The 25,243-nt window shown below is 45.8% G+C and overlaps 3 protein-coding genes and 1 long non-coding RNA gene across 5 annotated transcripts; 1 reads left to right on the forward strand and 3 right to left on the reverse strand.

The window, feature by feature from the left end:
- Positions 1-3,962: 3,962 nt before the first annotated feature.
- Positions 3,963-9,574, reverse strand: LOC311008595 (uncharacterized protein). The gene is made up of 6 exons (XM_084002322.1): positions 9,543-9,574; positions 9,013-9,342; positions 5,349-5,390; positions 5,163-5,273; positions 5,031-5,065; positions 3,963-4,299 (listed from the first exon to the last, which is right to left on the reverse strand). The coding sequence occupies exons 2-6, from the start codon at positions 9,335-9,337 to the stop codon at positions 4,186-4,188; spliced, it is 627 nt and encodes a 208-aa protein (XP_083858448.1). The 5' UTR covers positions 9,338-9,342; positions 9,543-9,574; the 3' UTR covers positions 3,963-4,185.
- A 2,652-nt stretch (positions 9,575-12,226) lies between these two features.
- Positions 12,227-14,184, forward strand: LOC311008592 (uncharacterized protein). 2 transcript variants are annotated; one of them, XM_084002318.1, is made up of 7 exons: positions 12,227-12,585; positions 12,668-12,738; positions 12,940-13,116; positions 13,204-13,262; positions 13,333-13,398; positions 13,522-13,578; positions 13,665-14,184. In XM_084002318.1, exons 1-7 carry the CDS (start codon positions 12,419-12,421, stop codon positions 13,854-13,856), a joined length of 789 nt encoding a protein of 262 aa, XP_083858444.1. In that variant the 5' UTR covers positions 12,227-12,418; the 3' UTR covers positions 13,857-14,184. The 2 variants fall into 2 exon arrangements, with proteins under 2 accessions (XP_083858444.1, XP_083858445.1); XM_084002319.1 differs by having other exon boundaries at positions 13,522-14,184.
- A 72-nt stretch (positions 14,185-14,256) lies between these two features.
- On the reverse strand, positions 14,257-14,912 carry LOC311009220. Its single transcript, XR_014596625.1, has 4 exons — positions 14,816-14,912; positions 14,601-14,713; positions 14,407-14,518; positions 14,257-14,326 (listed from the first exon to the last, which is right to left on the reverse strand). It is a non-coding gene; the product is annotated as an uncharacterized lncRNA (long non-coding RNA).
- Positions 14,913-20,571: 5,659 nt separating this feature from the next.
- Positions 20,572-23,504, reverse strand: LOC311008596 (uncharacterized protein). Its single transcript, XM_084002323.1, has 6 exons — positions 23,472-23,504; positions 22,951-23,280; positions 22,772-22,813; positions 22,586-22,696; positions 22,455-22,489; positions 20,572-21,100 (listed from the first exon to the last, which is right to left on the reverse strand). Exons 2-6 carry the CDS (start codon positions 23,273-23,275, stop codon positions 20,987-20,989), a joined length of 627 nt encoding a protein of 208 aa, XP_083858449.1. The 5' UTR covers positions 23,276-23,280; positions 23,472-23,504; the 3' UTR covers positions 20,572-20,986.
- Between the last annotated feature and the right edge of the window lie 1,739 nt (positions 23,505-25,243).

The raw sequence follows: 25,243 nt of genomic DNA on the forward strand, positions 1-25,243 counted from the left end.
GCCGGCCAGCTGAAGTAGAGGAGTGAAGTGCTTGCGTCGGGGCATGAGGTTTGACCAGTGTTTGAAGGTAGATGGGTGCTGTTTGATTGCTGGCCTTGAAGGCCAGTGCCATCGTCTTGAATTGGATGCGTGCTGCAACATGGAGCCAGTGGAGGTCACGGAGGAGGGGGGTCACATGGGAGAATTTGGGTAGAATGAAGATAAGGCGTGCTGCAGCGTTCTGGATACGCTGCAATGGTTTAGCCACCGAGGCCGGGAGTCCAGCCAGGAGAGAGTTGCAGGAGTCAAGGCGGGAGATGACCAGGGTTTGGACCAGGGTTTGGACCAGGGTTTGGACCAGGAGTTGCGTTGCATCCTTTGTGAGGAAAGTCAGAATCCTGTGGATATTGTAGAGGGCAAATCTGCAGGATCGGGCCACAGCAGTGATGTTGGGGGGTGTAGGATAGTTGGTCATTGAGGATTTCACCCAGGTTCCTCGCAGTTGACGACGGCAATACCGTGATGCCCTCGACAGTGACCGACAGGTTCATACGAGGGCAGTCTTTCCCCGGGATGAAGAGGAGTTCGGCTTTATTCAGGTTAAGGTTGAGGTGAAGTGCAGATTTCCAGGCGGAGATGTCTACCAGACATTCCGAGATGCGAGTTGCAATGTGATTGTCGGAGGTTGGGGGAAAAGAGAGGAATAGCTGGGTGTCATCTGCATAACAATGGTAGGAGAATCCATGTGCGTCTAGGGTGGGGTTTTTTTAGGAGGGTGAAGCCGGTGCTGAGGAATGGCAAGTTGTCGTGTGAGATGTCTTGGAGTAGAGAGGAGGGAATCGGGTCAAGGCAGCAGGTGGTGGCACGGTTAGAAGTAACAAGTGTGTGAACGTCTTCAGAGGTGAGAGGGCTAAAGCTGGTTAGGCCATCAGAGTTGAGAGTTGGGGGAGATGTTTTCTGGGAGGTTATAGGAGTGAATGAGGAGCTGATGTCTTTTACTTTCTTAGTAAAGTAAGTTGCAAAGTCATCAGCAGGGAGGGAGGAAGGAGGGGGAGGGGTAGGAGGGGTGAGGAGGGAGGAGAACATGGAGAGAGTTTCCTGGGGTTGGAGGCGGAAGAGTTGATCCTTGACAGGTAGAAGGCAGATTTAGCTGCCGAAACATTTGAGGTGAAGTCAGAGAGGAGGTGGTGGTAGTGAGCAAGGTCCTGGCCTGATTTCTTCCATTTTCTCTCTGCCGCTCGCACACTGGGCTGGTCGTGAGATTCGGGGACAGAGTGTCCAAAGAAGAGGAGAGTGAGGTCATCAGGTTGGAGGAGGCTTCCTCAGTAGGCATTAGGGAGAATTGTTCTGTGGATGGTAGTGAGGAAAGAACAGTTGAGGAGAGAGCGGAGGGAGTGATGGATTTCAGGCTGCGGCGGGTGGTGACAGTTTGAGGCGTAGAGGGTTGGGACGTGGTGGACTTCATGGGGAGGGAGAAAGTCACAAAGTGGTGGTTGGACACGGTGAGAGGGGTAACAGAGAGTGCCGAAATGCAGAAAATTACATTTCAAATGACACTATTCTCCTAACAGGAAGAGGTAACTCCTGAATCCTCCTTTTTTGTGGCTGTATCAAAGTGAAATATTATAAGTGAACTGACTTTTGAAACACAGGTTTGCATAAACAGTTAACTTATCTAAATGCACTGCTCTCTGTGTCATCCAGTATAGCTTCAGAAGAAGTTATGGGGCGGCTGGTGGCGCAGTGGTTAAGGCAGCCACCCCATGTATAGAGGCTCATTGTCCTCCACGCGGTGGTCCTGGGTTCGACTCCCACCTGGTACGCGTTTCCTGCATGTCATCTCCCTCTCTCTCTCCCTGTTTCCACACTGTCTGAATAAAGGAATAAAAAAAAGGCTTCAATGGCGCTCTAGCCAAAAAAATAATCTAGAAAAAAGAACATGTTATAACATATTGGGCCCTAGTTTCGTGGCGCAATGCAAGTTTCGACCCGCGCAGCCTTGTGCATGGTCAGTTTGGCAGTTTGGTGGATCGCCTGCGCCAAGATGGGTGTGGCGGCGCAGCAGGGGGAGGCGTCACAGATTCAGCTTGGCGTAGCGGAAGTCTTGTGGCAAAAAGCCTCGCCGAGACTGCGCTGAAAGCCCGCCAGCTCCAACCTGGTCTACTTTCGGCGCGAGGCGTAAATAAAGTCCATTCATTCAATGCGAATCACAGCTGGCGGAGTGGAAGTTTGGCTGACGGCGCGCAGTGCGCACACGTCACCGAGACCTCACAGGCAGGTGTCCACAGTTCCAGGCACATTTAAATGCAATAAATAATCACAACAAACACTATTTAATGCAACTAATTGAATCAACACGTGAATTTATATCTATATAGATTGTCCCATCACATCTGACGTCAGATCAAAGGCGGATGGTACGCGTAACGGAAACTCAGCCTCTCGGACCAAAACATCTCCCTCTCTCTCTCTCTCCTGTTTATTATAATATCGGTATTGTTATTATTATGATACGCACGCACAGCGCGTGATGCGCGTGGTGGGAGCGGCGGCGCTGCTTCTGTCATCGGGTTGTCAAGTGACGGATCTTGCACTGAACCTCCCCTAACGCATTAAAGGAGAGGAGAGGAGCTCATTTGATTGGTGATCTGAATCGGCTGTATTAAACCCAGTCCACGCCTCGTCTCCTCGTCTCCCACTCACGCCTTCTTCTCCTCCCTCTATCCCACTTGCGCGGGTGGGAGTGACGGGAGGTGTGCCTGCGCGAGCCTGCGCGGTGCACGAAACTTGCAAAGTCCAGGCGGACACACCCCGTCGGCATGGCGCAGGTGCGCTGAGAGCTGACTGCGCCTGGTCTACGAAACTAGGGCCCCTAATCTCACTTTGTGTGAACTCAAGTTCTGTCCAGTGTTTCTGGTATCACTGTTCCCGAAGGAAGCTTCAGTAAACAACTTCAACAGATAGCTTTCAAGTCTTTGTTGCTATATTCATATAAAAAAAACCCTGGTGTAATGTTCTTAAAGCAGAAGAAACTGACCATGAGTACAAGAAGTAGATTAATATGATGAAGCATCACTTCTTCAGTTACAGTGTGTTCCTGAGTCCTATCTGCTGGCTAGTTGGTATTTGGATTCATTTGGACCAGACCAAGGGAAATAAAGTATGCATTGTCAAACATGTCCAAACGTGGGGAAAATAAATTATATATGATTATATTAGCAGTTTATGCAGTACGTTAATGCTTCTGATACAGTTTATGTATTAGGCTCTTTATTAATACATAATTAGATAAGCATTATAAGTATGGTCATAGGACCGCATGTTATGATTAATGGAGACACGACTGCTTCATTTGCTTTCACACCAAAAACCTTTATTTATTCTCTAAAGAATCTTTGAGGTTTCCCTCATTTGCAAAGAGCCGATCATGACTGGGACTTTGACTTTAGAGGGATACCACTGGATCTCCTTACTCGCTCATCGTGGTGGTAGCACAAATACTCACACAGATGATAAGGGCACCACCAGTTAAAAGAACTCAACTATGTTCCCTCATATTAATAATATAATAAAGAATTTTACCTGTCTTTCATGTGTGTAGAAAAAGGTTAGTGTGAAGTCTTGCTCTCAATTATAGTTAGAAAGAAAATATAATTGGCAAAAATTGTGATGGTCAGGTCAGACTTAAGAAAAAATATCTGCACAAAAAAATGCAATCAATGCTTCTCCAATGTAAACTCATAGTACATTTTTGACAACCACAAGTTGCTGTTTATTCCTTTATTAATATCCTGCCTCCACTGATTCTCCAAAGAGTCTAAATACAGCAGTTCCTTTTATTTTAAACACGTGGGACAGTTTCCACAGCTACTGTTGATGGTTTCCACAGAGCTTTGACTTCAGACATGTTCACCTCAGTGGTTTTAAGACCACACTGTGCTGTCTCTTCCTGTCAAACAAGTGATGTGAACGTCACACCCTTCACAGACCAAGTACGTTTGACAGTTATCAGTGTCCTTCCTGACTCCATTACACATTAAGCAGACAAAAAAGACACTTAGATACTTTGACCATGAGAGAGAGAGAAACAGGAAGAATCATGAGCGAGAAAAAACAGACAGATTATTATAAACATGTTTTATTAAGTAGATCCTTCCTCCAACACTGACCCAAAAAAACCAGCAGAGGAACATTATAAAGCAAAGTTTATCTGGTGGCAGCATACACAACGTTTGGCTCCAGCTCTCTGTCCGATGCAGGCCTTCTTCTTTTTGCCTGGAAACTTAGAGCTGCGTAGTTCAGTTCATCTGATCCCAGATTCTGTTAATCAGAGTATATAAAGTCACATCACACACACTGTAGCTGAGTTTCACAAAAATCTTTATTTGTGGTGTCTGTGTATGACAAAAGCTCATAAACAGAATTACTTATTTAATTTGCTACACTGCACTGTGGTTATGTTTACATTTTAAAGTAACAATGTTGTAACTGCTTGTTGTTTGTAACTGTCCTTCCATCCATTGTCTACCGCTTATCCTGTATTCAGGGTCACGGGGGGGCTGGAGCCGATCCCAGCTCTCATTGGGCGAAGGCAGGGTGTAGAGACAGACAACCATTCACGCTCACATTCACACCTACGGGCAATTTAGAGTCATCAATTAACCTATCCCCATGCATGTCTTTGGACTGTGGGAGGGAGCCGGAGAACCCGGAGAGAACCCATGCTTACACGGGGAGAACATGCAAACTCCATACAGAAGGAACCCAGGAATAGAACCCGGGACCCTCTTGCTGTAAGGCGAGAGTGCTACCCACTACACCACCGTGCAGTGTTTGTAACTGTATGCAATAAAAAAGCAAAACGAATCTTCTGATTGAGCTGATGGAGCATTCCTGTGTGTTTCAGAGGGGAAATCAGTGTTAGGAAGAAGAGAGTGAGGAAGCTAATGAACCTCAGTTTAAAGATCACAGCTGAAATGATTTCCTGTTTGATGCCACTGAGCATTAACTTTAAAACCATAAACACAGTTTATTTAAAGTTCTGGTTTCACCTCGTTTCTTTCTGTCTGCGTTTCTTCATTCACGGCTAAACGGCAAAAGACAAAGTGTGATTATTTAATTATTACTGATCATATTACTGAGGATTTATCCATCATGCACTAGAAATAATTTTCCTACTGTACCTTTCTGAAGTTTCCTGATTTTAACAACAAGAACAATGACGAGTATGGTGAGGAAAACAGTCAGACCGACCAGGATCAAACTCATTAGGTCTGTCTTTGAATCAGGCTCGTCTACAAGAAAAGTCATAGAATAAGTATAGTAATAATTACTAGCTCATTCATTTACAATGAAAAGGACAAACTTACTTTCAGTTTTAATGTCCAGTCCACCATCAGATTCACCGTTACCTAAAAAGAAATGTTGATGTAATACGTTTTGGTTTGCAGTTTGTTTGTCTTTATGCTGTTTTCATACATTATCGAGATACACTGTTGAAATGATGAGAAAAAGATAACTGCAAGGCAATTCTTAAATCCAGTCTTACCTTGGACGGTTAAATAAACTGCATAGGAAATGATTGTATGTTTATCTTTGTAGAATCCACAGAAATACAGTCCAGAGTCAGATACTACCACCCGCTTGATTGTGAGAAAGACAGTGGATGTGTTGGAGCTCATTTTGAATCCTTTTTGAAACCCATCACAGTAGACATATTTGACACCATATATGAACATAGAGGAGATGCAGCTTGGCTTGCTTCCGGTGATCAGTCTGAACCACTCAGTCAGAGTTGGCTCTACGGTAATGCTGGGGCACTGCAGTGTGACTTCTTCACCAGGCTGGACCTCCACAGAAACCGAGTCAGACATCCAACCTGAAACAGACAGCAGAGACAACAAGACATTTACTCCTCAAATTTGCAACATTTCAATTCGTTAAATTATAGTAAATTAGAAACAAAATACTAACTTATTTGCATATTAAAAAATAAAGGTGGGTTTCTGGATAAAAGAGAGATAATAACTGTATTTGCTGCTAAGGAATGACTGAATACCAGGACTTACTGAGGCTGCAGAGAAGCAAGGCTGTTATTAAGGTGAAGCTTTCCATTGTGCGTTGAACCATGTCACAGCAGGGGCATTTTATATCACTGTAGAGGGGCTTTCATTGGAAAGGGGCGGGGTATTGAATAGTTCATGCAAGGAAGCTCAAATCTGTCACCACATAATATCTGTACCAGTTGCAATTTGAGCCGTCTGATGCACAACTTATAGGGTCAGACATACATTAATCACATGCAAGTTTGTTGCTGCCCATGCTCATCTCAGAGTCAGTCTGCTGCTCCTGTGTGATTTAATGACACTAAATGAATGACTGAAGCAGCTGAGATTGGCCAGGCGTTGTTATTTGATGCTCAGAGCAACTGACGTAGTTTAAAGTGCGAGAAAGCCCGGTGTCGTTATTTGACGAGTTGGGATTGAGGAGGTGTTGCACCACTGGTCTGTATGATGGAGCTAGGGATGTAGCCTTTTGCCACAATCTCTCCTGTCTTGTGTCACTTTTTAATGGCCGATTACTAAACCTCAAAAATGTCCAATTTTTTACCAGTCCCCATGTGCACACCAATTTTGCTACTGTTCAATTAGTCCTTAGTTCCCCCTGATTACATCTTTCCTCTTTACACTAGATAAACAAATGAACTTGTTACAAATTTGATAGAAGCTGCAGTTTCACTGTGGCGTCAATTTTCCAAAACACTCTTGCACTTGTTACCTCTCCACGAAACCAAAAAATATAACAGTGGAATAAAAATAGTTTCATAGGTTAATACTTGCAAATATCATTTCAAACACTTGCTACTTAGACATCCTATGTATATTGAATAACCTTGACATTAATTTATGACATTTCAATGACACTTATTTTTAATGTGATGGTGTCACACCAGTAAAATCCAGGGCTCAAAGTAAAGACAGAGGTTCTGGTGCACCATACAAGCACACAGCCTTCTTTCAACCATGTCAAGCTTCTCCTGTCAGATGGTTCACATTCTCTTGCCACCTTCATCAATGCCAGCATAATCAGTGAAGGGCTCACCTTCCAGCTGGGTTTGGGCCGAGCCACCCTGCCTCACCCAATTCCAGCCAAAGCTCTGGACGGTCACCTGCTAGGGATCATCACCAACCAGACTTCCATATGCTCCTGTCTGGCAATCACCATGAGACTCTCCAGTTCCACATCCTGCCCTCTCCTCACATTCCGGTGATCTGAGGATACCCTTGGCTGTGCCAACACAACCCTCACAATGACTGGACCACAGGTGCCATCCTCGGGTGAATGCTTCCCTCCACCAGATTTGCCTGAAGCAAGCTACCACACATCTGTGCCCACCTTCGCCCAGTGCAGGTTCCTCCTGAATACCATAAATTCAAGGAGGTGTTCAGCAAGGCCAAGTCTCTGCCCCTGCACCAACCTTATGACTGCGTCATGGACCTGCAGCCTGGCACATCCCTGCCCAAGGGATGTCTTTACTAGAGAAGCATTATAAGTATGATCATAGGACCGCATGTTATGATTAATGGTAGAGACAACGGCTTCACTTGCTTTCACACCACAAACCTTTATTTAGTTTTCACAGCTTCTGTTGATGGTTTCCACAGAGCTTTGACTTCAGACATGTTCACCTCAGTGGTTTTAAGCCCACACTGTGCTGTCTCTTCCTGTAAAACAAGTGATGTGTACGCCACACCCTCCACAGACCAAGTACGTTTGACAGTCATCAGTGTCCTTCCTGACTCCATTACACATTAAGCAGACAAAAAAAGAAATATAGACACTTTGACCATGAGAGAGAGAGAGACAGGAAGAATCATGAGCAAGAAAAATCAGACATATTATTCTAAACATGTTTTATTAAGTAGATCCTTCCTCTAACACTGAACCAAACAAACCAGCAGAGGAACATTATGAAGTCTATCTGGTGGCAGCATACACAACGTTTGGCTCCAGCTCTCTGTCCGATGCAGGCCTTCTTCTTTTTGCCTGGAAACTTAGAGCTGCGTAGTTCAGTTCATCTGATCCCAGATTCTGTTAATCAGAGTATATAAAGTCACATCACACACACTGTAGCTGGGTTTCACAAAAATCCTTTTTTGTGGTGTCTGTGTATGACAAAAGCTCATGAACAGAATTACGTTTGCTATACTGCACTGTGGTTATGTTTACATTTTAAAGTAACAATGTTGTAACTGCTTGTTGTTTGTAACTGTATGCAATAAAAAGGCAAAACAAATCTTCTGATTGAGCTGATGGAGCATTCCTGTGTGTTTCAGAGGGGAAATCAGTGTTAGGAAGAAGAGAGTGAGGAAGCTAATGAACCTCACTTTAAAGATCACAGCTGAAATTAGAGTTTAAAAGTAGGAATTAACAGGATCATTTTTAATTGAGCTCAAAGAGGACTATTTCCTGTTTGATGCCACTGAGCATTAACTTTAAAACCATAAACACAGTTTATTTAAAGTTCTGGGTTCACCTCGTTTCTTTCTGTCTGCGTTTCTTCATTCACGGCTAAACGGCAAAAGACAAAGTGTGATTATTTAATTATTACTGATCATATTACTGAGGATTTATCCATCATGTGCTAGAAATAATTTTCTTACTGTACCTTTCTGAAGTTTCCTGATTTTAACAACAAGAACAATGACGAGTATGGTGAGGAAAACAGTCAGACCGACCAGGATCAAACTCATTAGGTCTGTCTTTAAATCAGGCTCGTCTACAAGAAAAGTCATAGAATAAGTATAGTAATAATTACTAGCTCATTCATTTACAATGAAAAGGACAACCTTACTTTCAGTTTTAATGTCCAGTCCACCATCAGATTCACTGTTACCTAAAAAGAAATGTTGATGGAATATGTTTTGGTTTGCAGTTTGTTTGTCTTCATGCTGTTTTCATACATTATCGAGATACACTGTTAAAATGATGAGAAAAAGATAACTGCAAGGCAATTCTTAACTCCAATCTTACCTTGGACGATTAAATGAACTGCATTGGAAATGATTGTATGTTCATCTTTGTAGAATCCACAGAAATAAAGTCCAGAGTCAGATAATACCACCCGCTTGATTGTGAGAAAGACAGTGGAGATGTTGGAGCTCAATTCAAATCCTTTTTGAAACCCATCACAGTAGAAAACATCGCCACCATAACCGTAGATGGAGGAGATGCAGCTGGGCTTGCTTCCGTTGATCAGTCTGAACCACTCAGCCAGAGTTGGCTGTACGGTAATGTTGGGGCACTGCAGTGTGACTTCTTCACCAGGCTGGACCTCCACAGAAACCGAGTCAGACATCCAGCCTGAAACAGACAGCAGAGACAACAAGACATTTACTCCTCAAATTTGCAACATTTAAATTGGGTAAATTGTAGTAAATTAAAAACAAAAAACTAACACTAAAACACTAATTAGCATTTTAAAAAATAAAGGTGGGTTTCTAGATAAGAGAGAAATAATAACTGTATTTGCTGCTAAGGAATGACTGAATACCAGGACTTACTGAGGCTGCAGAGAAGCAAGGCTGTTATTAAGGTGAAGCTTTCCATTCTGCGTTGAACAATGTCACAGCAGCGGCATTTTATATCACTGTAGAGGGGCTTTCATTGGAAAGGGGCGGGGTATTGAATAGTTCATGCAAGGAAGCTCAAATCTGTCATCACATAATATCTGTACCAGTTGCAATTTGACCCGTCTGATGCACAGCTAATAAGGTCAGACATACATTAATCACATGAACGTTTGTTGCTGCCTATCTCAGACTCAGTCTGCCGATCCTGTGTGATTTAATGACATTGAATGAATGACTGAAGTGGCTCAGATTGGCCAGGCATCGTTATTTGATGCTCAGAGCAACTGATGTAGTATATACTGCGAGAAAGCCCGGCGTCGGTATTTGACGAGTGAGGAGGTGTTGCACAACTCATCTGTATGATGGAGCTAGAGATGCAGCCTTTTGCCACAAACTCTCCTGTCTTGTGTCTCTTTTTTGTGGCCGATTACGAAACCTCTAAAATTTCAAATTTTTCACCAGTCCCTATGTGCACACCAATTTTGCTACTGTTCAATTATTCCTTAGTTCCCCCTGATTACACCTTTCCTCTTTACACATGATAACCAAAGGAACTTGTTACAAGTTTGATAGTAGCTGCAGTTTCACCGTGGTGCCAATTTTCCAAAACGCAATTCTCTTGCCACCTTCATCGATGCCAGCATAATCAATGAAGGGCTCACCTTCCAGCTGGGTTTTGGCTGGGCCACCCTGCCTCACCCAATTCCAGCCAACGCTCTGGATGGTCACCTGCTAGGGACCATCACCAACCAGACTTCTCCGGTCCATATTCTCCTGTCTGGCAATCACCATGAGACTCTCCAGTTCCACATCCTGCCCTTTCCTCACACTCCGGTGATCCTAGGATACACTTGGCTGTGCAAACACAACCCTCACAATGACTGAACCACAGGTGCCATCCTCGGGTAGAATCCTTCCCTCCACCAGATTTGCCCGAAGCAAGCTACCACACATCTGTGCCCACCTTCACCCAGTGCAGCTCCAGACGTGTCCGGGTTCCTCCTGAATACCACAAATTCAAGGTGTTCAGCAAGGCCAAGTCTCTGCTCCCGCACCGACCTTATGACTGTGTCATGGACCTGCAGCCCATGCACATCCCTGCCCATTGGATGTCTTTACTCCCTGTCTGCTCCTGGGAGAGGGTCTATGGAAACCTACATTGCAGATTGCTTGGCCAGTGGCATCATCTGTCCATCATCCTCTTCTGCAGGGGCAGGTTTCTTTGTGGTGTAAAAGGATAAGACTGAGGCCCCGCATTGATTATCAAGGCCTAAATGTCAAGGACAGTTACCCCTTACCACTCATCCTATCAGAGTTCCAGCTCCTTGAGGGGGCCACTATCTTTACCAATCTCAACCTCTGCAACGCCTACCACCTGGTCCGTATCCAAGAGGGCGATCTGTGGAAGACGGCCTGTAACGCTTGAACGCTAATGCTCTGGCCATCTTCCAAGCCTTATTCTCCAACCACTATGGGCCCTAGTTTTCGTACGCCAGGCGCAGTTGGGGCGCAGCGCACCTGCGCCCGACGACGACGGGGTGTGTCCGCGTGGACTTTGCAAGTTTCGTGCACAGCGCAGTAGGGCGCAGGCACTCCTCCTGTCACTCCTACCCCCGCAAGTACGAAAGAGGGAGGAGAGAAGGCATGGAGTGGGATTAACACAGGTGATTCAGAATCAAATGAGCTCCTCTCCTCACCTTTAATGCGCCGAGGCGAGGTGCAGTGCAAGTTTTGTCACTTGACAACCCAATGACAGAAGCAGCGCTGTGCGTAGGGCACCAAGTGCTGAGGGGGCACCAAAAATATTATGAAAAATCATCATAGTCATAATAATTATAATGCTGATATTATATCACTATAGAAATTGTAGGCACATTTCAGGCATGTAACAAAACATCACAAAACAGGGTCAGGGCGCACAGCAGTACACATAATGGTGGCGAGAACCCGGTGCCTGCACGAACCGGCTGGGCCATTCATCATCATCATCATCACCGTCTTCATCATCTGCGCTCCACAGCTGCACCGGATTCCCCGACCAACACCAGAACGGCGGGACACCGGGACCTCGCGCGCTGCTCAGACCAGCTGCAGCCCCAACTCCGGTTCCAACTCGCGGCAAAGTTGCGCGTTTCTCTACAGACATTGACAACAGGCTGCCAAGGCACGAGACCAGGCACGAGCTGCGCTCAAGCAGAACACCATCCCCAAAAGTGCTGTATTTTTTTTTAAAGATTTTTTCAGGCATAGACGCATTTAACAGCCAAACTTTTCCCAGGATGAAACTGATGTTTTGGTCCGAGAGGTCCAAGTTTCAGCTGTGTTATTCAGTCAGGCTAAGTTTCCGTTACGCGTGCCATCCGCCTTTGATCTGACGTCAGATGTGACGGGACAATCTATATAGATATAAATTCACGTGTTGATTCAATTAGTTGCATTAAATAGTGTTTGTTGTGATTATTTATTGCATTTAAATGTGCCTGGAACTGTGGAAACCTGCCTGTGAGGTCTTGGTGACATGTGCGCACTGCGCGCCGGTCAGACAAACTGCCACTCCGCCAGCTGTAATTCGCCTTGCGCCGAGAGTAGACCAGGGGCCCGTTTCACAAAGCAGGTTCAACAAACTCTGAGTGTAACCCTGAACTCTGAGTTGATCTACTCTGAGATAGGAAACTCTGAGTTTTCGGTTCCAGAACAGCTGATTTGAGTTAGGTTGATCAACTCGGAGTAGTTTCACCTGGAGTTAAGCTCGTGCACCACAAGTATAAAAAGACCGCATCAATGGAGCACCGATTCGACGAGACACCATGGCAACAGGGAAGCGGCGGGCGTCATTTTTCACCCCACTTGAGCTCGAAATTCTGATGCGCTCATACGGTGAGTTTGACGACGTTTTTCGAAGCAAGTGTAACACCGCTGCAGCAGCTAAAGCGAGGGAGACGGCGTGGGAGAAAATTGCTGCTCGGGTCAATGCGTAAGTTTTAATGTAGTCCTTTGCAATCACAATAATATTACAGGGTGACACTGAGTGCAGCCTAGTAATTAATTTCATTTAGGTGCAATCCCATGGGGGAGAAGCGAACTTGGCAGCAGCTGAAGATGAAACATAAAAACATTGTTCAAACAGGTAAGACCTCGGCATAATCTCACGGCGGTACCTCATTTTGATTATGTTTGACATTGTAAAGTAGCTAAATATTAAGTGGCTGTTTGACTGTACAGTTGTTTATCCCCAACATAATGTTTTCATACACATTAATGCCTTCTCATCTGTATCATGTTCTGTTAAATATATAGGCTATTTAAACTAACACAGACTTCTACTCAGCCAACAGAAAGAAAGCGGACGCCCGTAAAACGGGGGGTGGCCCCGCACCGCCTCCTCTAACGGAGGCAGAGGAGCTGGCTCTCAGCCAAAATGTAGGAAGGCCAGTGGCAGAGGGAATCCCGGGAGGGAGCTCATCATCTGAGCTCACCCCCCAAGACACAAGTGCTTTCATAAAATGTATTATGCCTAGATCTATCTATCTCTATCTATCTAAAGCCTATTTATTTCCCTTTCATGACTTTGTTTTTAATTTTGTCCCAACAGATTCTGATGGTGCTGTCTGCCTGGTGGAGCCCCCTCATGCCACAGCAGACCTTGCCACTGTAAGTAGCAATAATCCAAAGATTTTGTCAAATGGTAGTTTAAATATACTGAAACGTATCACTCATCTAGGATGAAGAGTATGAGGAAACGGTGTCTGCTGCCTTTACCGAGGGGGATCCAGAAAGGCCTATAGAGGTAACATGTTGATATATTACTGATAGTTCTCTTCCCATTTACATTTATTAACATTGTGGTGGAATATAGAGTGACATTTAGCCTACACTGAAGTATTAACACACTCTCATCCTTTTTTAACAGAGCATGGCTGGGCAGCAGCAGGAGGGTCCCTCAACTTCCACTGCAGAGATTGACACAGTGAGATGGATGTTCAGTTAACACCAGAGATTCATTCTGTGAATTCATGTGCAACTGTATAATGTCCTCCTTGTATGTATTCCCAGTTACCAGTAAAAGACATTTATAAAATTCACCTGCTGAAAAAAATACAAAAAACAGACAAAGAAATGCAGTACTTGGATCGGCAGATTAGAAAGGCAGACTTGGAAATTCAAATACTGGAGCACAAGTTAGAGGTTGGTACATGGTCGCAGGTGAATTATGTTAATTATGTTAACTATTGGAACATTACCTAAACTAGATCTTTAATTTGCAGGAAATAAAGAAGACCAAATGAAATGTGTAATATGTCTTTATTTGACGTTGGTGGTGGTGATGATGGTGACTCAGTCACTGAAGTGATGATGACATATTGTGTCCCTGACTGCTCTGCCGTCCTGCATAGCTGACAGGTGGATGGGGTCGTCATCATCAGCGTCTTCAATTTGTAGGGCAGGGTGTTGCTCTCCTCTAATAGTAGCAATATTATGAAGAACAACACATGCCACAATAATATCACAGGCCCTCTCAGGGGTCACCCTGAGGTGACGTAGGCACTGGAAACGGGCTTTCAGCAGGCCTATGGTCATCTCAACCCGGGCTCTCGTCCTGCAGTGAGCCCGGTTGAAGTTCGGTTGGGGGCCTGGTTCAGGGTCAGGGTAAGGGGTCAGCAGCCTCGGCTGGCATGGGTAACCCCTGTCACCCAGCAGATGGCCATCAAACTCTCCTGTTATGTATAGTAGAGTATATTAAAAGGAGGGAGACAAGTGAGTTATACAGTATTGTGCTAATCATTAGGCTGCTTACCACGTTGCAGCCTGTTGCTCAGGTTAGACTCGCGATACATTCTTGAGTCATGAACAGACCCAGGCCACTTGGCCTCCACATTACAAATTATGTGTGCAGCATCACATACGATCTTGACAGTGCAGAGAATGACAGATGTTGAATTATGATGCAGTCTTCATCATTTTGAAACAGTATACTCAATCCACATGTACCTGCACATTTATGCTGTGAATGGACTTCCTATTCACATAATCCACTTCATTCTGTGACGGAGCCGTGATGGGGATGTGTGTGCCATCTATGCATCCAATCACACTGGGAAATCCTGAAATAAATTACAATTAATAATCCCAGTCTGAGGTTGCAGCACAATGTCATTAACAGAATATTATTTAATATTAATTTAATGGATCTCTACATCATTCACCTGCAATCCTGTGGAACTCCTCCTTGATGGCTCTGACAGGTTTGTGCCCAGGGAAAACAACAAAAACAGGCAGTAGCCGTTTCAGCGCGAGGCACACCTTTCTGACCGCTCTGCATACAGTTGCCTTACTCAAGTGCTCTGCATCTCCGATGTTGTACAAAAAACTCCCGTTTGCCAAAAAACGCAGCGCAACACATAATACCTGCTGGGATGTGAGAGCATGACTTCTGTTAGTCAGATTGCAAATGTAAGGACGGATAAGGTTGTGTATGTAAATGATGGACTGTGATGTGAAACGGTAGCGCTCAAAAAGATAATTGTTTGGAAATGCAAGAACATCTAGGCGCGGTCTGATAATCATCTGCCGACGAATGTTTAATTCTCTGCGCAGTAACGCTGCGCCTTCATCCACGGGATCATTATCAAAAGGACATGCCATGATGGTGAAAATAGTCGCCACCTACAAAAAATTATTATGAACAGGTACTGACTGATGATTTACTCACAAACACATGGCAGAACTATAGTACGCCAAAACTCGCCTGCCGACTGAATGAGGAAATCAAATACCGTGTGTGGCTGAAAGAGGGCGGAGACAGAGAGAAACTCGAGGTTTGTTGAGGAAAAACCTGGTCCCGACCAGGTTAGGTTCAAAGAGTAAGTTACCATGGTAACTGACCGAGAGGTTAAGTTACCTCTCTCTGTGAAACAGGCTAGAGTTACCCCTCTTTCTCTGGTTTGAGTTACCTAGCTTTGTGAAACGGAAAACTCAGAGTTTCTCTGATTTCAGGGTTAACAGACTCAGAGTTTTCACTAAACCTGCTTTGTGAAACGGACCCCAGGTTGGAGCTGGCGGGTTTTCGGCACAGTCTCGGTGAGGCTTTTTGCAGCGAAAATTCCGCTGCGCCAAGCTGAATCTGTGACGCCTCCCCCTGCTGCGCCACCACACCCATCTCGGCGCAGGCGATCCACCAAACTGCCAAACGGACCGTGCGCAAGGCTGCGCTGGTCGAAACTTGCATTGCGCCAACTCTGCCACCCTGCGCCACCCTGTGCTGCACCACTAAACTAGGGCCCTATGTGTTTGTTTACCCTGATGACATCCTTATCTACTCCAAGTCCCAGGACGAACACGTCCACCACGTACAGACTGTTCTGCAGTTTCTTCTGGAAAACCCGCTGTTTGTTAAGGCAGAAAAGTGTGAGTTCAATGCCTCCTCCATCTCCTCCCTGCGGTACATCGTTGCACAGGTCAATATCTAGATGAACCCGGCTAAAGTCTCTGTGGTCACTTCCTGGGCCGTTTCTGACTTCCAGAAGCAGCTCCAACAATTCTTCAGTTTACCAATTTTTACTGCTGCTTCACAAGTCGCCGCCCCCTCATGGCTCTATCCTCTTCGAAGTTCCCCTTCCACTGGACCCAAGCTGATGAACAGACTTTTCGGACACTCAAGGCAAGATTTACCTTTGCCCCCATCCTTCAAGGTCCTGATTCTGACTGACAGTTTGCCATGGGAGTGGACACTTCCTATGTGGGAGTGAGGGCCGTCTTGTCGTGAAGTGCCACCACCGACCGGAAACTCCATCCCTGCGCCTTCTTCTCTCAGCACCTATCTCCAGCTGTGACAAACTATGACATTGGCAACAGGGAGCTCTTGGCGGTCAAGCTGGCTCTTGAAGACACTGGCTGGACAGGACCAAGCTGCCATTCCTGGTTTGGACTCATCATAAAAACCTTCAATACATTCAGACAGCTAAGAGACTAAACTCCAATCAAGCTCAATGACAAGGAAGATAGCTTAACTATTAGATGCAATTTTAGTCTTTTTTTACAATCTATAAGTCTTCTCTTTGTGTAGAAATCAAGATCGACAGAATGTACATTTTACAGCATGTGTTTCTGGAAGGGAGCTTTAAAAGTCTCCAGCAATTAAGAAAATAACACTTAACATAACATATAATATTCAGAAATATAAAAATTGTAATAAATGGAATGTTTTATGAAGCCTCAAAGACACTTTACTGTTAATTTTTTTTTTTTTTCAAATGACACTATTCTCCTAACAGGAAGAGGAAACTCCTGAATCCTCCTGTTTTGTCGCTGTATCAAAGTGAAATATTATAAGTGAACTGACTTTTGAAACAGGTTTGCATAAACAGTTAACTTATCTAAATGCACTGCTCTCGGTGTCATCAAGTATACCTTCATCCATCCATCCATCCATTTTCTTCCGCTTATCCGGTACCGGGTCGCGGGGGCAGCTGCCTGAGCAGGGACGCCCAGACTTCCCTCTCCCCGGACACTTCCCCTAGCTCCTCCGGGAGGACCCCAAGGCGTTCCCAGGCCAGCCGGGTGACAAAGTCACTCCAGCGTGTCCTGGGTCTTCCTCGGGGTCTCCTCCCGGTGGGGCATGCCTGGCCGCTTGTATCCGGGATCTTATTCTTTCGGTCATGACCCAAAGTTCATGACCATAGGTGAGGGTAGGAACGTAGATTGACCGGTAAACCGAGAGCTTCGACTTTCGGCTTAGCTCTCTCTTTACCACGACGGACCGATACAGCGACCGCATTACTGCAGCCGCTGCACCGATCCGCCTGTCAATCTCGCGTTCCATCCTTCCCTCACTCGTGAACAAGACCCCAAGATACTTAAACTCCTCCATTTGGAGGTGCTAATCCTCATCCCGGCTGCTTCACACTCGGCTGCAAACCGCCCCAGGACATGCTGGAGGTCCTGGCTCGAAGGAGCCAACAAGACCACATCGTCCGCAAAAAGCAGGGATGAAATCCAGTGGCTCCCGAACCAGATCCCCTCCGGCCCACGGCTGCGCCTAGAAATCCTGTCCATAAAAATAATGAACAGGACCGGTGACAAAGGGCAGCCCTGCCGGAGTCCAACATGCACCTGGAACAGGTCTGACTTACTGCCGGCAATGCGAACCAAGCTCCTGCTCTGGTCATACAGGGACCGAACAGCCCTTAGCAGAGGGCCCCCGACCCCGTACTCCCGAAGTACCTCCCACAGAATGCCATGAGGGACATGGTCGAATGCCTTCTCCAAGTCCACAAAACACATGTGGACTGGTTGGGCAAACTCCCATGAACCCTCGAGCACCCTGCGGAGGGTATAGAGCTGGTCCAGTGTTCCACGGCCAGGACGAAAACCGCATTGTTCCTCCTGGATCCAAGGTTCGACTATCGGCCTAATTCTCCTCTCCAGCACCCTGGAGTAGACTTTCCCGGGGAGGCTGAGAAGTGTGATCCCCCGATAGTTGGAACACACCCTCCGGTCCCCCTTTTTGAATAGAGGGACCACCACCCCGGTCTGCCAGTCCAGAGGCACTGTCCCCGACTGCCACGCGATGTTGCAGAGACGTGTCAACCAAGACAGCCGCACAACATCCAGAGACTTGAGGTACTCAGGGTGGATCTCATCCACCCCCGGTGCCTTGCCACCGGGGAGCTTCTTAACTACCTCGGTGGCTTCAGCCCGTGTAATGGGTGGATGAACCTCTGAGTCTCCAGCCTCTGCTTCCCCAATGGGAGTACGTGTCAGTGGGGTTGAGGAGATCCTCGAAGTATTCCTTCCACCGCCCGACGATATCCCCAGTCGAAGTCAGCAGCTCCCCACCTCCACCGTAAACAGTGTTGGTGGAGGGCTGCTTCCCCTTCCTAAGGCGCCGGATGGTTTTCCAGATAGTCCTCCTCCATGGCCTCCCCGAACTTTTGCTTCAGCGACCGCCCGTGCTGCAGCACGCTTGGCCTGCCGGTACCCGTCAGCTGCCTCGGGAGTCCATCGAGCCAACCAGGTTCGGTAGGACTCCTTCTTCAGCTTGACAGCATCCCTTACCTCCGGTGTCCACCACCGGGTTCGGGGATTGCCACCACGACAGGCACCGGAGACCTTACGGCCACAGCTTCGAACAGCCGCGTCAACAATGGAAGCAGAGAACAAGGTCCATTCGGACTCAATGTCCCCAGCCTCCCTCGGGATCTGGTCATAGCTCTCCCGGAGGTGGGAGTTGAAGACCTCCCTGACAGAGGGTTCCACCAGACGTTCCCAGCAGACCCTCACAACGCGTTTAGGTCTGCCAAGTCTGTCCAGCTTCCTCCCCTGCCAGCGGATCCAACTCGCCACCAGGTGGTGATCAGTTGACAGCTCAGCCCCTCTCTTCACCCGAGTGTCCAAAACATACGGCCGGAGGTCAGATGACACAACCACGAAGTCGATCATTGACCTCCGGCCTAGGGTGTCCTGGTGCCATGTGCACTGATGGACACCCTTATGTTTGAACATGGTGTTCGTTATGGACAAACCGTGACCAGCACAGAAGTCCAATAACAGAACCCTACTCGGGTTCTGATCGGGGAGGCCGTTCCTCCCAATCACGCCCCTCCAGGTAACACTGTCGTTGCCCACGTGAGCGTTGAAGTCCCCCAGTAAAACAATGGAGTCCCCGGTTGGAGCACTCTGAAGTACCCCTCCCAAGGACTCCAAGAAGGCCGGGTACTCTGCACTGCCGTTTGGCCCATAGGCCGAAACAACAGTGAGAGACCTATCCCCGGCCCGAAGGCGCAGGGAAACGACCCTCTCGTTCACCGGGGAAAACTCCAACACATGGCGGCCGAGCTGGGGGGCTATGAGCAAGCCCACACCAGCTCGGCGCCTTTCACCGCGGGCAACTCCAGAGTAGAAGAGAGTCCAGCCTCTCTCAAGGAGTTGGCCAGAGCCCAGACTGTGCGTGGAGGTGAGCCCGACTACCTGTAGCCGGTAGCGCTCTACCTCCCGCACTAGCTCAGGCTCTTTACCCCCCAGTGAGGTGACATTCCATGTCCCCATGGCTAGAGTCACCATCCGGGGATTGGGTCGCCGGGGCACCCGCCCAGGACAGCCACCCAAATCCCACCGCACCGGCCCCTTCTGAACCCTCCTGCGGGTGGTGGGCCTACAGGAGGGCGGGCCCACGTCGCTCTTTCGGGCTGTGCCAGGCCGGGTCCCGTGGGCACAGACCCGGCCACCAGGCACTCGCCTGCGAGCCCCAACCCCGGGCCTGGCTCCAGGGTGGGGCCCCGGTGACGCCAATCCGGGCGACGTGAACTTCCTCGATTTTAACTTCTTCATTAAGGGCTTTGGAACCGCTCTTAGTCTGACCTGTCACCTAGGACCTGTTTGCCTTGGGAGACCCTACCAGGGGCATTAAGCCCCGGACAACATAGCTCCTAGGATCATTCAGGTGCTCAAACCCCTCCGCCACGGTAAGGTGTCGGTTCAGAAGAAGTGATATTATCTAATCTCACTTTGTGTAATTGCAAGTTCTGTCCAGTGTTTCTGGTATCACTGTTCCTGAAGGAAGCTTCATTAAACAACTTCAAAAGATAGCTTTCAAGGGTTTGGTGCTATATTCATATAAAAAACCATGGTGTAATATTTTTAGTACAAGAAGTAGATTAATATGATGAAGCATCACTTCTTCAGTTACATTGTGTTCCTGAGTCCTATCTGCTGGCTAGTTGATATTTGGGTTAATTTGGACCAGACCGAGGGAAATAAATGATGCATTGTCAAACATATCCAAACGTGGGGAAGATACATTATATATTATTATATTAACAGTTTATGCAGTACATTAATGCTTCTGATACAGTATATGTATTAGGTTCTTTATTAATACATGATTAGATAAGCATTATAAGTATGATCATAGGACTGCATGTTTTGATTAATGGTAGAGACACGACCGCTTCATTTGCTTTCACACCACAAACCTTTATTTATTCTCTAAAGAATCTTTGAGGTTTCCCTCATTTGCAAAGAGCCAATTTAAACAAGTGGTACAGTTTCCACAGCTACTGTTGATGGTTTCCACAGAGCTTTGACTTCAGACATGTTCACCTCAGTGGTTTTAAGACCACACTGTGCTGTCTCTTCCTGTCAAACAAGTGATGTGTACGCCACACCCTCCACAGACCAAGTACGTTTGACAGTTATTAGTGTCCTTCCTGACTCCATTACACATTAAGCAGACAAAAAAAGAAATATAGACACTTTGAGACAGGAAGAATCATGAGCGAGAAAAAACAGACATATCATTCTAAACATGTTTTATTAAGTAGATCCTTCCTCCAACACTGAACCAAACAAACCAGCAGAGGAACATTATAAAGCAAAGTCTATCTGGTGGCAGCATACACAACACTTGTCTCCAGCTCTCTGTCCGATGCAGGCCTTCTTCTTTTTGCCTGGAAACTTAGAGCTGCGTAGTTCAGTTCATCTGGTCCCAGATTCTGTTAATCAGAGTATATTAAGTCACATCACACACACACACACACTGTAGCTGAGTTTCACAAAACCCCTTATTTGTGGTGTCTGTGTATGACAAAAGCTCGTAAACAGAATGAGCTACACCGCACTGTGGCTATGTTTACATTTTAAAGTAACAATGTTGTAACCAGTGTTGGGAGTAACGCGTTACAAAAGTAATGCATTACTGTAATGCATTACGTTTTGCTGTAACGCGGTAATGTAAGGCATTACAAAAAAAAAACTGGTAATATTTTACTCGGTACAAATCTCAGTAACGCGCGTTACAATGCATTTTAAACCCAAAATCGATTGACTCTACATTCGCGATCGCGAGATGGGCATACGCTCCACTTTTGGAAAAGTGTGAAAGCCGGTCCGTGTAACTCTACACTATGTTAATTAAGCGCTGTCATTTACAGTAACAAGTAATAAATAGAGGCAGGCTCCGATTCTCCCCGTCGGTTTTGAACCGCTTTTATGTCCGCGTCATAACGCTCTAGGTGCGAGTTTAAAACAGTAGGTTAACTTCAAAACGCGAGCGTCAGGCGCTGTCAGAGCGTTTATTTAGAGCTCCCCCTAAATGTCTCAGGTAGGCTTTCAGGTAATTTCGCAGCATAACACAGCGCCTTCAAGGTCATTAAAAAAGACGAACGGCAAATCTGGAATGAAAAATGGCCCTGTTATTTCATCCCCGAATCCCATTCATGAACACAATATCTAATATCAGTTATCTGAGTCGTTTTCCGTTTTTTAAACGAATAACGGGATACGAGTCATTTTCCATTTTTCGTTCTTTTATTTTGAAGCGAAAAACATCACATCCTGCTGTGAAATGAGCTGCATTGAACACAAGAAGATCTATTGAGAACAAAAAATCCATATTTCCATTTATTTTGGCGAAAAGTAATGCAAAAGTAATGTAAAAGTAGTGTAATGCCTTACAATTCAAAGACAGTAATATTGTAATGTAACTAATTACTTTGAAATGACAGTAACAAGTAATAAATAATGCATTACGCTTTTGAAGTAACTTGCCCAACACTGGTTGTAACTGCTTGTTGTTTGTAACTGTATGCAATGAAAAGGTAAAACAAATCTTCTGATTGAGCTGATGGAGCATTCCTGTGTGTTTCAGAGGGGAAATCAATGTTAGGAAGAAGAGAGTGAGGAACCTAATGAACCTCAGTTTAAAGATCACAGCTGAAATTCGAGTTTAAAAGTAGGAACTAACAAGATATTTTTTAATTGAGCTCAAAGAGGACTATTTCCTGTTTGATGCCACTGAGCATTAACTTGAAAACCATAAACACAGTTTATTTAAAGTTCTGGGTTCACCTCGTTTCTTTCTGTCTGCGTTTCTTCATTCACGGCTAAACGGCAAAAGACAAGTGTGATTATTTAATTATTACTGATCATATTACTGAGGATTTATCCATCATGCGCTACAAATAATTTTCCTACTGTACCTTTCTGGAGTTTCCTGAATTTAACAGCAGGAACAATGACGAGTATGGTGAGGAAAACAGTCAGACCGACCAGGATCAAACTCATTAGGTCTGTCTTTGAATCAGGCTCGTCTACAAGAAAAGTCATAGAATAAGTATAGTTATAATTACTAGCTCATTCATTTACAATGAAAAGGACAACCTTACTTTCAGTTTTAATGTCCAGTCCACCATCAAATTCACTGTTACCTAAAAATAAATGTTGATGGAATAAGTTTTGGTTTGCAGTTTGTTTGTCTTCATGCTGTTTTCATACATTATCGAGATACACTGTTAAAATGATGAGAAAAAGATAACTGCAAGGCAATTCTTAACTCCAATCTTACCTTGGACGATTAAATGAACTGCATAGGAAATGATTGTATGTGCATCCTTGTAGAATCCACAGAAATACAGTCCAGAGTCAGATACTACCACCCGCTTGATTGTGAGAAAGACAGTGGAGATGTTGGAGCTCATTTCAAATCCTTCTTGAAACCCATCACAGTAGAAATTATCGCCACCATACATGAACATAGAGGAGATGCAGCTGGGCTTGCTTCCGTTGATCAGTCTGAACCACTCAGTCAGAGTTGGCTTTACGGTAATGTTGGGGCACTGCAGTGTGACTTCTTCACCAGGCTGGACCTCCACAGAAACCGAGTCAGACATCCAGCCTGAAACAGACAGCAGAGACAACAAGACATTTACTCCTCAAATTTGCAACATTTCAAGTTTGTTAAATTGTAGTAAATTCAAAACAAAATACTATCTAATCAGCATTTGAAAAAATAAAGGTGGGTTTCTGGATAAAAGAGATATAATAACTGTATTTGCTGCTAAGGAATGACTGAATACCAGGACTTACTGACGCTGCAGAGAAGCAAGGCTGTTATTAAGGTGAAGCTTTCCATTGTGCGTTGAACCATGTCACAGCAGGGGCATTTTATATCACTGTAGAGGGGCTTTCATTGGAAAGGGGCGGGGTATTGAATAGTTTATGCAAGGAAGCTCAAATCTGTCACCACATAATATCTGTACCAGTTGCAATTTGACCCGTCTGATGCACAGCTTATAGGGTCAGACATACATTAATCACATGCAAGATTGTTGCTTCCCATGCTCATCTCAGAGTCAGTCTGCTGCTCCTGTGTGTTTTAATGACACTGAATGAATGACTGAAGTGGCTCAGATTGGCCAGGCATCGTTATTTGACGAGTTGGGAGTGAGGAGGTGTTGCACCACTGGTCTGTATGATGGAGCTAGAGATGTAGCCTTTTGCCACAAACTCTCCTGTGTTGTGTCACTTTTTTGAGGCCGATTACGAAACCTCTAAAATTTCAAATTTTTCACCAGTCCCCATGTGCACACCAATTTTGCTACTGTTTAATTAAACAACTCAAATAAACAAATGAACTTGTTACAAGTTTGATAGTAGCTGCAGTTTCACTGTGGCGCCAATTTTCCAAAACACTGTCGCACTTGTTACCTCTCCACGAAACCGAAAATATAACAGTGGAATAAAAATTGTTTGAAAGGTTAATACTAGGGTTGTAAAGGATAAACCGATGCGACCGGATATTCGGTTCAACAAGTGAGAGATACGGATGCATCGGTAGCAGCCTCCTCAATCGATATGAATTATCAATGAATTCCTAGATGAATCGGTTATAGAGTCATGGATCGGGTATCGCGAGACTTTGAAGCGGTTGGCGGCATTACACCAGCGTCTCTCAAACAACGCGAGAGCTGAAGCTACCCGCGAAACGCCGTAGCTGCCTAGCTGGTATGAGTGATAAACAAGGGACAACACGGAACATGGAGGTGGTGTCACGCCCCGTCGTGGTGTATAGTGGTTTGTCTGTCCTCCCAGTGTTTCTAGTCTCGTACTTCCTGTTTTATTTTGGTTACTCATTTGTTGTCTCGTTTCAGGTCCCTTAACTTCCTGCCCTCCTGTGTGATTGCCTACCCTGCCCTAATGTGCTGCACCTGGGTCTCGTTATCTCCCTTCCCCCCCAGAGTATTTAGTCTGTGTGTGCTTTTCCTCTTGTTGCCAGTTCGTCTTGTCCCTTGTGTCAGCGTTCCAGCGATTTCTGTAGAGTTTTTTCTTGTGAGCCTTCCCAGTGTGACCAGTTTTTGCCTTTTTGACTTTGCCTTAGCCTGTTGGATTTTGTACCTTTGCCTTTGTGGACTGAACACCCGTGTACCGACCTCTGCTGTAATTAAAACCATTTTTCTGATTCATCTCGAGTCGAGCCTGCCTTCTTGGGTCCTACCTGTGTTCGTTACAGTACGAACTGGCCAAGAATGGACCCAGCGGGCTCAGGGACCCTTGTTGATGTTTTGCAAGCCCAGGCGAGCAAGATCCAAGACCAGGACCAGCAAATTTCTACCCTTCGGCATGAACTGAAGGAGATGACGAGCCATCAGGAGTTCCTGTTGGCCGGTTTTGGTAACCAGCTCAACAGCCTTATGGATCAGATGAGGGGGCTGCACAGTCCTGTGGCTCTCTCCACAGAGGCTGCTTCTTCTTCGGGGTCTGCCGCTGAACCTGCCGCTCCGGTTGTGTTGTCCACTCCCGCTCCTCTGCCTCTTCACCTCTCCCGGCCTGAACGCTTCTCCGGGGATTCAGGTGACTGC

Source organism: Eutrigla gurnardus (genome assembly GCF_963514095.1).
Source record: "Eutrigla gurnardus genome assembly, chromosome: 23".
NCBI classification, from domain to species: domain Eukaryota; kingdom Metazoa; phylum Chordata; class Actinopteri; order Perciformes; family Triglidae; genus Eutrigla; species Eutrigla gurnardus.